The following is an 11,799-nucleotide window of genomic DNA, read 5'->3' on the forward strand; positions in this document are numbered from 1 at the left end:
CAAATGCACATGGTACTGAATCCTGACCCTTTGGCGCTTTATGTTTTTTTATCTGTTGTTTTCAGTCATAATCATGAACACCCCAAACTGAACTGATACCTGAGAAAAGTTGTAGTTGAGAGAGAGTGAGGGTATGGGTGGCTACATGTGTGTGTGTATGTCAGTGTGCATGTGTTGGCTTATTCTCATTTTTTTATTTGCTCTAGGTTTTGATGTTTGAGTTTGAACATTTGTTACTGTTTGCTTTTCGGTTTTTTATAACCTCATCACCCAAGTTGAAGAGTTTGACTTACAGAGATTTTTAACATTTCTTTTTATTTGCGAGTCAAACATATAAAGGGTCAGCTTTATGAGGAGGAAAGAGAAAAGTGGACAGTGTTGTGTTCTACAGATTCCTGTGTGGTTCACGTGTGGCTGTGCCTGTCTGACTGCCAAGAAATACGAGTCTGCTGTTAGAGCTTTCAAACGCTGTGTCAACATCGACTATGACGTGAGGCTTTGGTTTATTGTTTTGGGTGTTGTAGGTGCTTTGTGAGTGTGTGTGTATGTATGTGAGTGCATGCGTGCGTGTTTGCATAGGCGCATGCGTGCATTTTTTAATAAACATGTATGAGTGTGGATTTTATTGTGTGTATGTTTGTGTCAGTGTATGTATGTCTTTACATGTGTGTGTGTGTGTGTGCATCTAAGCATACTTATATATGCTCATACATGAATGTATGGCGTACATACGCTTGTCATTGTGTGTGTGTGAATATGATACAGATAGATAATGTCTTGGTGTATTTCTATCAGGAGATATTGTTTTTCATGGAATAGTTTGGGTATTGATAAGTGAGATGACTTTCTGTGCCATTTGGGCATCTGTAGATGTATGTCTATGGAAACAAAAGCAATTTGGAATTTACATTCATGCACTTTTGCTCATCACATTTGGCCTTGATTTTGCGCACACAGCCACTCATGCATACATGCACTTACGCCTTTAAACATGTTCACAGAGTTTCTTCTGTCAACAACCCTCCTACGATGTTTCAGCATCTAGGAAAAAATGGTTGAGAGAAGAGCACATTGCTGTTAATCATTAACGTTTTTCATGTAGTGTGTTCGTTTCAGAACTTTGAAGCGTGGAGTAACCTTGCTACTGCCTATGCCAGACTACAAAAAAAGTGAGTATCCCCTCTCACTCTTTTTCTTTTTTGTACACTGCTGTCAACTGATTTCTTGAAATTGAAAGTTGCGACTTTGCAATAAGCTTGTAGAAGAATGGGGTCAAGGTTTTTGCCTGTAATTTTTTGTTGTTGAGGAGTGATGCTTTTTGGAGTGAGGAGTGAGCTGCCATAGTGAGTAGTTAGTCACACACTGATGACTGGGACTAAGGAGGATATAGGTTAGAGTCCCATCAGAGGTGGTCTTTTTTCTGCCCATGGCTGGCTCCCACCCACAGCTGAGTGTGTCACGGACTGAGATGGGAAGACTGGGACCACACAGTTAGGGGTTTTCCACTTCATGGATGTGCCTTTGGCGGTGTTGCTCCAGTTTCCTGAAAGACACTGCGAGTGTCTGTATCTCTCAACATGGTTGACAGAGGGATATATTATGAGAGTACAGTTTTGTTAAGTAGTCCCAGACCTAAATCCTGGTTGACGCAGGGATATATTATGAGAGGACAGTTTTGTTAAGTAGTCCGAAACCTAAATCCTGGTTGACACAGGGATATATTATGAGAGGACAGTTTTGTTAAGTAGTCCCAAACCTAAATCCTGGTTGACGCAGGGATATATTATGAGGACAGTTTTGTCAAGTAGTCCCAAACCTAAATCCTGGTTGACACAGGGATATATTATGAGAGGACAGTTTTGTTAAGTAGTCCCAAACCTAAATCCTGGTTGACACAGGGATATATTATGAGAGGACAGTTTTGTCAAGTAGTCCCAAACCTAAATCCTGGTTGACACAGGGATATATTATGAGAGGACAGTTTTGTCAAGTAGTCCCAAACCTAAATCCTGGTTGACACAGGGATATATTATGAGAGGACAGTTTTGTCAAGTAGTCCCAAACCTGAATGGATCCTCGTAGCAGCATTATCATCACCCCATCACCATTCGTCATCAAAATATCGCAAAATTCTGGGGCACCCCCATGATAGAACAGTGGCTGGTGGATGTGTTCTTCTGTGATTGTTATTGATCAGTTTTCAGCTTGCTTTGAAATCTTTTGCCACTGAGTTCTAGTGGAGAAGTAGCTGATAGCCTTTAAATGCTCTCTTATCAGGTTTCTTTTTTTGCTTATTATTCTAAATGCATTCTGATATGTGCCTCTGTGTATTGACCCTTGAGATGTATCCATTTATTTCAGCTGTTAAAAAGTCTGTGGGATATGTTACAGGCGGATGGCATTCCTGACCTTGAAAGATGCTATCAAGTGCAATTATGAAAACTGGCGCCTGTGGGAGAACTGTCTGCTGGTAAGTGAAACAAGACGTGCTGAGTATGTGTGTAATTTTTAGATTCTTTCTGTCTTTCTGTTTGTGTGTCATATGGACATGTCCTCTGTATTCAAGTGTGTTTCTGTGATTTGTTTGTGTGAGTATTTGTGAATGTGTGTGTGTGTGTGTGTGTGTGTGTGTGTGTGTGTGTAGTTAATAATTCTTTCATTTTTGTTGTGTCTTTACAGTTTGCAACAGACTGTGGAGAGTTTGATGAGGCGATTAGAGCCTACAGTCGTATGCTGGATCTCAAAGACAAATTCTCTGACACAGAGGTAGGTATTTAAATTTTCCTTCTTATGGTTTGCTAACTTTTGATTACATTTCTCCTATTCAGTGTGTGTTGTCATAGTTTCTAATTTCTGGATACGTTTTTTTTTAAAAAAAAGAATAAAAAAGAAAAAAGATTAACTGCTATGAAATAACCATCCTGATCATCTGAGTAATGCAGATCTTGAACTGAAATCAGAAGAAGTTTTTAAAAAAAAGGAAAAAAAGAATCATGAGTCATCTTTGTGATAAAGGTTATTGTTGATATGTTGAAAAAAGAAAAAAAGAAAGTATTTTTAATGAATTGATGAAAAAAAAAAGTGAATTATTGATAATAAGATATAAGAATTCCTCTTTGATCACAAAAATAAAATATTTCCAAAGGAATTTTTCAAAGAAAAAAAACACCAAAAATTGATCGCATCCATATTGTGAATACACACAAATAAATAAAACATTTGTGAGTGGAAGACTTGTTCAGAAAGTAAGTGATTGAAGTTTGATTGCAGGTGCTGGGTATTTTGGTGAAGGTGGTAGTGACCAACATGGAGGATGCAGAAGGAAATCCAGCTGGTCGACTTCTTTACAAACTGCTGCAGCTGTTTGGTCGCATCACCTCCAAGGTGGGATGTCCTGCCATCAGTTGACATGATGTGTGATGGCTGAACTTTGAATGCCACATACAGTTAGTTGTATTACAAGCAGGTTTTGAGTTTAGACAGATTAATTATTGAGCAAAACGTTTAATTGCCTGATAATGTTAACAACCATGCTCTTTTTAGGCCTCCAGTATTGGTTCGTTCACTTCCTGTTTGCTGTTGAAATGAGGGATTTTGAAGAACGAAGAAGACAAGGAAACCAGTACACTATAATGGTATTAACTAGTTGCGTCATACTCCATTCTAATATGCATTCTAACATGATTTTTGACTCACTTGTGTAAACAAAATGAGTCTGTGTTTTAAACCAGTGTTTGGTTGTCTGTGTGTGTGTGTGTGTGTGTCTGTGTCCGTGGTAAACTTTAACATTGATATTTTCTCTGCAAATACTTTGTCAGTTGACACCAAATTAGGCATAAAAATAGGAAAAATTCAGTTCTTTCCAGTCATCTTGTTTAAGACAATGTTGCACCTCTGGGATGGGCACAAAAAAATAAAAAATGAAGCCTAATTATATGCAAACTGCATTTACTGTTATATTTATATTTTTTGTTTTCTCTAAACTTGGCACTTTGATCTGATATTCTGACACAACAACAAGAGCAGTCATTATTATCATTTTTTGTTCAAACAGGAACTTCTTTTGCTAAGCATGGAAGTTTATTTATTTTGCAAACGTTTTGTTGCAGATAGTAAAAAAGGCAAATTACTCTGTAATTAATGCAAGGGGACTTATCTTTCTTATCTTAAACATTACATTTTGAAATTATACTCGATACATAAAAAGCTTGTGTGTTTTACTCTCAGTGTACAGGGCTTTCACTATGTTCATTCGCCCAAGTGGTCTTTTTCGGAAAGTACTAAAATCAATATGACGAGTGGACTTTACAGATCTATTGGCTCAGCCCTGAAGGTCATGGGCAAAAATCAGTTGCGTACACATATTTATACACATTCAAAGCACGTGCTCATATTCTTCGTGAACACGAACGACGCCATTTTGTTTCAAGTTGTTGACCTGCCCGTTCAATCCTATATTCAATGGACAATACACGATAACATGTGATGGAAAGTTGGAGAAGGAGACCGTTAAATATTTATTCAGAGAAAGATTTGTGAGCGCCTCATCACTTACTGGATTATGCCCCAAACTGCCATAAAAATATCCACAGAATCAGTCAGAATTCACAGTTAAAAATTGTAAACCATGCGAGTTAATACCCTTGAACTGATCACGATGAAACGAAAAAATTTCCAGTCTTGACTTTTCTCAAAATGAAGTCCTTTTCACTTCTTACGACGTTTAGAAGTACTTGTACTTGGCTCTACATGTTATTAGTTTAACAAAATACTAAATTTTCATATCAGCTTTAAAACTATTAAACTAGAATGAACATAAAAGAGAAATTGAATCGACTGTGTCGTACTACATTCCCAGCTGATGTAACTAAACTTGTACATCTATCTAGATCTAGTGAAAACGGCTAAATGTTGCAGTGTGATTGCGGCGATAGCCATTAAAAAGAATTTTTTTTATTGCCCTTAAAGATTTTTTGAATGCCCAAGATAACCAGAATAATATGATTTAAACAGCATTCTCACTGCAAATACCGCAGTTAATTTATCGGCCTTTAAAAAAGTATGTTCAAATGTTAAATTTAAGAACGTCAGTTAAGGAGTCACGATAGTGTAATGGATAAGGCAGTTTCTTCTCATCCGAACACGCGGAGTTCGAATCTGGTTAGGACTTTTTTTATTTTTTTAAATTAAAAAAAAAAATTAAAACGCGAAGCTTTATAATAACAAATACAGAATACATTTTAACAATTAGATTTTTTTTTTAAAGTGTATCACAAGTGAGTCTTGAAGGCCTTGCCTCTCTTGTTTTTCTGGTGATTGTCTTTGAGAGGATGGTGAATTATGATAAGTTGTTGTTGTGAGCTTTCAGTTGATGTCTGTGCTGAATTGAAGAAGGGAGTTGCTGGGAAAGTTGTCTGAATTACATGATAGATGTATCATCTGCTGTTAGTGTGAAATCCACTTGTTTCCTTAAAAAAAAAGTCTGTACACACAGTTATTTTCTGTGTGCCACACATCTGCTTCAAGAGATGAACATACTGACAGCCAAGTAAACAAATTGGTAAATTGGTAAGTAAATGATGACTGAGCAGATGCAATTAGTTTGACCCTGAACACATGATCTTGCTAGTTCTTGACAACCTGTAAAATTGGATTGATGCTGACCTAATTATAAAATCGCCTCAGATGTGTGGGGTTTTGTGATTCTGCCTTGTGTGATTGATTGTGCACCCAGATGGTCTGACTGATGATGAACTGTTGTGTTACCCTGTATGATTGATTGTGCACCAGGATGGTCTGACTGATGATGAACTGTTGTGTTACCCTGTATGATTGATTGTGCACCCAGATGGTCTGACTGATGATGAACTGTTGTGTTACCCTGTATGATTGATTGTGCACCCAGATGGTCTGACTGATGATGAACTGTTGTGTTACCCTGTATGATTGATTGTGCACCCAGATGGTCTGACTGATGATGAACTGTTGTGTTACCCTGTATGATTGATTGTGCACCCAGATGGTCTGACTGATGATGAACTGTTGTGTTACCCTGTATGATTGATTGTGCACCCGGATGGTCTGACTGATGATGAACTGTTGTGTTACCCTGTATGATTGATTGTGCACCCAGATGGTCTGACTGATGATGAACTGTTGTGTTACCCTGTCAGCACGGACTTGTCTGGGAAAACCATAAGTTAATCCAGTGAAACATGTAAGCAGGTCAGCAGGACAATTATCCTAGTCAGGACAGATCAGTGACTGTCTATAAATACTTGGTATTAACTGAATGAAATGTATGATTGCATCAACAGTTGACGGCTAACTCGGAGACCTGGAAACTGTATGCTGATCTGTGTTTAGTTGACACACCTGAGCACCCAGCGGATCAAGAAAAGGTAGGGTTCTCCACTTGTGCCTTTTCTCTTGCTCACACAGATGGAAAGACACTCAGAACACACAGATGGACAGACACTAACTCAGAACACACAGATGGACAGACACTCACTCAGAAGACACAGATGGACAGACACTCAGAACACACAGATGGAAAGACACTCAGAACACATAGATGGAAAGACACTCAGAACTTAGATGGAAAGACACTCAGAACACAGATGGAAAGACATTCAGAACACACAGATGGACAGACACTCAGAACACACAGATGGAAAGACACTCAGAACACAGATGGACAGACATTCAGAACACACAGATGGAAAGACACTCAGAACACACAGATGGAAAGACACTCAGAACACAGATGGACAGACACTCAGAACATACAGATGGAAAGACATTCAGAACACACAGATGGAAAGACACTCAGAACACAGATGGAAAGACACTCAGAACACAGATGGACAGACACTCAGAACACACAGATGGACAGACACTCAGAACACACAGATGGAAAGACACTCAGAACACAGATGGACAGACACTCAGAACATACAGATGGAAAGACATTCAGAACACACAGATGGAAAGACACTCAGAACACAGATGGAAAGACACTCAGAACACAGATGGACAGACACTCAGAACACACAGATGGAAAGACACTCAGAACACAGATGGAAAGACACTCAGAACACAGATGGACAGACACTCAGAACACACAGATGGATAGACACTCAGAACACACAGATGGACAGACACTCAGAACACAGAGATGGATAGACACTCAGAACACACAGATGGAAAGACACTCAGAACACACAGATGGAAAGACACTCAGAACACAGATGGACAGACACTCAGAACACACAGATGGACAGACACTCAGAACACGCAGATGGACAGACACTCAGAACACACAGATGGACAGACACTCAGAACTACACATACACATCAAAATGCTGGAAAGCATTTTTCTTTTGTGTTTAGCATTTTCTTTTTGTTTAGTATTTGCATCCACTGCAACACATCTTCACCCTAAACTCACTTGGCACTGCTTTAAGGATTCAAACTCAGGACCCTCAATTTGGAAGTGTGGGGCTCTAACCTCTCAGTTGTGTCAACCTTCTGAGGATGAATTACATGTAATAATGATATAGATAATAATAATATATATTGTACTTATACTGCACAAACTCCCCATATAATGGGCTGTAAGCGCCTCACATGAAACAATAGAAATAGTAGTATATAACAACGTACCACACAGCACATGAAAAAAAAACACAAAAACACCAAGACAGTATTACAAATTGCAGATATGAACAATCACACACATGCAGGCAAGCATGCGCACACACACATACACACATACACAAGAATAAAATATTACCTACACATGCACACACAAGCAAGCATGCACACCCACAGGCACACACACTACATGATTTTAATAGAGGAGGAAAAAAATGTGGTGGGGGTGGGAGGAGGAAGACCATCTGATAACTGCTTTATCATACCTTAAGGCCAGTTTGAACAAATGGGTTTTCAAATTTGTTTTGAAAGAGGACAGTTTTGGGAAGTGACAGAAATCCAGCGGAAGAGAATTCCAGACAGAAGGTGCTTGATATTGGTTGAATAGGTTTTGAGGACTTAGAGAAGCTTTTCTCCAGAAGACCTGAGAGAGGATACGCCACATGTTAAACATTTTCTGTTATAATGAATGTGTATAGTAAAAAAAACAACAACTAGAGAGGTGAAAACTGGGATCAGTGTGTGGAATGCATTGCGGTCACTGGTGATGACAGGCAGCTGAGTTCCTGGGGAAGTCACACCACAGCCTCACCATGGACCCCAACTGGGAGAGACTGCCAGAGGACTGTGAAAAGGTGGCCAAACGTGTGCTGGAGCTGACCAAAGGTGAGCCAAGGAACCATTCATTTACATTTGAGTGTTGTTTTTCAAGTGTGGATTTTCAGTAGTGGTAAGTTTTTTTTTTTTACTCTGCCAAATACTTTGATCTACATATTTAATGTTTACAGGGCCAGAAGATGGATTTTGTAAATGTTCATTTATGTTATAGTTTGCCTCACTACACTGTTTTAACACTGCATGAAATTTATTTCTTCCTTTTGTTGCGTATGATAGAGAAGGAAGTGTTGTCAGTAAATCAATTTCTTCCTTTTTTCTTGTGTATGATAGAGCAGGAACTGAAAGTTTTGTCGATAGATTGAATTCTTCCTTCTCTTGTGTATGATAGCAGAAAGTCTTATTTATTTTCTATTTTTTATTTGTTTGGTTGATATTTTATATACTTCTGCAGTTTTAAGATTCATTCCTCTAAAAAATTTTCTGGATCAGGATGTTAAGTTGAACAATGCTACCACAATATCACCAGCCACATTTGGCTATTGCTGGCACAGAGTAAATTAATGCATCAGTCTGACCTTTCAGGGACTGGAACCATGTCAGGATGTACACTGTCAGATTTATTGCCTTGTCTGCTGATAGACATAAGAGGCTTGACGACTGAGACATACACTGAACGAAGTGCATAACTATGAAGTAGTAAAAAAAAAAAAAAAAAAAAAAAAGAAAGAAAGAAAGTGTATAGAAATACAATCCTGTCTACCATATGCTTTTTGACCATATTTATAGCACACCAGGAGTATGGGCATATGCTGGGCTTGTATGGAAACAACAGGAGAGATACTTCTCCTGGCTTCAAGCAGGAAGAAGTAATTCACTTCACACCATTTTGTTCACTGTTCAATGCCTCATTTTGCCATTTACTGTCAGCCACCAGGATGAAATGCACAAAAAGGAGTCATGAGACTAACAAGGGAGACAACTCTGGAGGATGTGCAATGCGCTCAAGTGTTCAAAGGTTGAAGAAAGTAATACAATGAAATGGCTACAGTATAATGCATAACAGTACAAGTGATCTGCTGTGTTATTACATAGTTTGTGTAAGACAATCAGAGAGTAAAATCAGCCTGCACTTTGCAGCCTACAAGACCTGCATAGAACAGATGGAAAACTCCCAGAAGGCCATGCAGCTCCTGAACAAAGCCAAGTTTTCTCTGAAAGGGGTCGTCTCTGCAATAAGGGTGAGTGTCGCTTTGATTGTGGACACACTGCCTCTTGAGCTACAGCCTGACTGGATTCTCTGGTTTATGTTTTTCCGACTATAACACGTGAGCATAAACATGTTTTGCAGGGGATTGGAAGAGAGAGAGGCATGGAGGGAGGGGGGAGTGGTGGCTTTAGGGTGATACAAGAGAGTGGACTGAGACCTGAACTAACAGGTCTCAGGTTATGCCACAGGGTATACCTGGTTAGTGTTTCAGGTTCAGATATCACTCAGTGATTGTTGAACATGGTACAAAGGCACCACTTTCATGTGGTTAAAGGCAGTCAGTCTGGGCAGGATAATGGAAAGAAAGTGAGTGCACTGTTATATTGTTATTTTGTTTTTTTTACCTCCCTCTTTGTTTTTTCACTCACATGCAGACACAAAGACATGCACACACATTCACACACACACAGCTGAAACACGCAGACCCTGCAACCATTACACAGACCCTGCAACCATTGTGTTTTTCTCCTTCAGCTGAAACACACAGACCCTGCAACCAAGGAGCTTGCGGAGCCGCTGAACACGACCTGTCTCACACTGGACCAGGAGCTGCAGAGTGTCATGGACCAGCTGCAGCAATTGAGGACTATGTGATGATCATGGACTGACTGACTGCAGCAGTTGAGGACTACATGATGATCATGGACTGACTGACTGCAGCAGTTGAGGACTACATGATGATCATGGACTGACTGACTGCAGCAGTTGAGGACTACATGATGATCATGGACTGACTGACTGCAGCAGTTGAGGACTATGTGATGATCATGGACTGACTGACTGCAGCAGTTGAGGACTATGTGATGATCATGGACTGACTGCAGCAGTTGAGGACTACATGATGATCATGGACTGACTGCAGCAGTTGAGGACTATGTGATGATCATGGACTGACTGACTGCAGCAGTTGAGGACTATGTGATGATCATGGACTGACTGACTGCAGCAGTTGAGGACTACATGATGATCATGGACTGACTGACTGCAGCAGTTGAGGACTACATGATGATCATGGACTGACTGACTGCAGCAGTTGAGGACTACATGATGATCATGGACTGACTGACTGCAGCAGTTGAGGACTATGTGATGATCATGGACTGACTGACTGCAGCAGTTGAGGACTATGTGATGATCATGGACTGACTGACTGCAGCAGTTGAGGACTATGTGATGATCATGGACTGACTGACTGCAGCAGTTGAGGACTATGTGATGATCATGGACTGACTGACTGCAGCAGTTGAGGACTACATGATGATCATGCACTGACTGACTGCAGCAGTTGAGGACTACATGATGATCATGCACTGACTGACTGCAGCAGTTGAGGACTATGTGATGATCATGCACTGACTGACTGCAGCAGTTGAGGACTACATGATGATCATGGACTGACTGACTGCAGCAGTTGAGGACTATGTGATGATCATGCACTGACTGACTGCAGCAGTTGAGGACTATGTGATGATCATGCACTGACTGATTGCAGCAGTTGAGGACTATGTGATGATCATGGACTGACTGACTGCAGCAGTTGAGGACTACATGATGATCATGCACTGACTGACTGCAGCAGTTGAGGACTATGTGATGATCATGCACTGACTGACTGCAGCAGTTGAGGACTATGTGATGATCAAGGACTGCAGCAGTTCAGGAGTTACCCAGTACATTATGATCATCGGTTGTTCCAGTGATGGCAAGATTCTGTTGGGATGTAATGGATAGGCTGATTGACTCTGTGTGTTTGTGTGTGTGTGTGTGCTATGTGCGTGTGTGCTATGTGCGTGTGTGTGTGTGTGTGTGTGTGTGTGTTAATGGATGCATGTCTGCCTTTCTTTACTCTTGACAAGGGATTGAGAGCAATGGCAGAGAATTTGGCACAAAGATTCTTGTGATTGAAATAGATTGACTGCATTATTTAGAAAAACAGTTAACAATTAGGACACAGTTAAAGAGAGGACTTGAGTTATCAAGGTTTGTGGATGTCCACATTTTGAAGACATTTTTACAACTGCCATTTTCATTTTGACAGTCGGACTGGAAGTTTTTTTAGCTGATGCTATCATTGCTATAGGGTTGAATCATGTAAAGGTCAGGAATTATCAATAAATACATGAATCTGCTGACTGCTTTGTGTGTGTCTGTTTCCTCAGTACATGATGTTCACATGCACACAACTGCATCATAAATCCATTTATTTACAAAAAAACATTTTTCACAGACAGCAAACTCAGCAATATATTAAACATCAA

At 39.9% G+C, this 11,799-nt stretch overlaps 1 protein-coding gene across 1 annotated transcript in view; it reads left to right on the forward strand.

Moving 5' to 3' along the window:
• LOC143295897 (tetratricopeptide repeat protein 27-like) overlaps positions 1 to 11,670 on the forward strand; it is a 37,881-nt gene extending 26,211 nt beyond the window's left edge. Inside the window, exons 16-24 of the mRNA XM_076607574.1 lie at positions 392 to 490; positions 1,117 to 1,169; positions 2,392 to 2,470; positions 2,680 to 2,766; positions 3,271 to 3,384; positions 6,318 to 6,401; positions 8,211 to 8,322; positions 9,412 to 9,512; positions 10,016 to 11,670. Coding sequence (XP_076463689.1) covers positions 392 to 490; positions 1,117 to 1,169; positions 2,392 to 2,470; positions 2,680 to 2,766; positions 3,271 to 3,384; positions 6,318 to 6,401; positions 8,211 to 8,322; positions 9,412 to 9,512; positions 10,016 to 10,135 — 849 coding nt within the window. The 3' untranslated portion in view covers positions 10,136 to 11,670. The remainder of the gene's footprint in view (positions 1 to 391; positions 491 to 1,116; positions 1,170 to 2,391; positions 2,471 to 2,679; positions 2,767 to 3,270; positions 3,385 to 6,317; positions 6,402 to 8,210; positions 8,323 to 9,411; positions 9,513 to 10,015) is intronic.
• The last annotated feature ends 129 nt before the right edge of the window (positions 11,671 to 11,799 follow it).

Source organism: Babylonia areolata, chromosome 21 (assembly GCF_041734735.1).
Source record: "Babylonia areolata isolate BAREFJ2019XMU chromosome 21, ASM4173473v1, whole genome shotgun sequence".
Classification (NCBI taxonomy): Eukaryota; Metazoa; Mollusca; class Gastropoda; order Neogastropoda; family Buccinidae; genus Babylonia; species Babylonia areolata.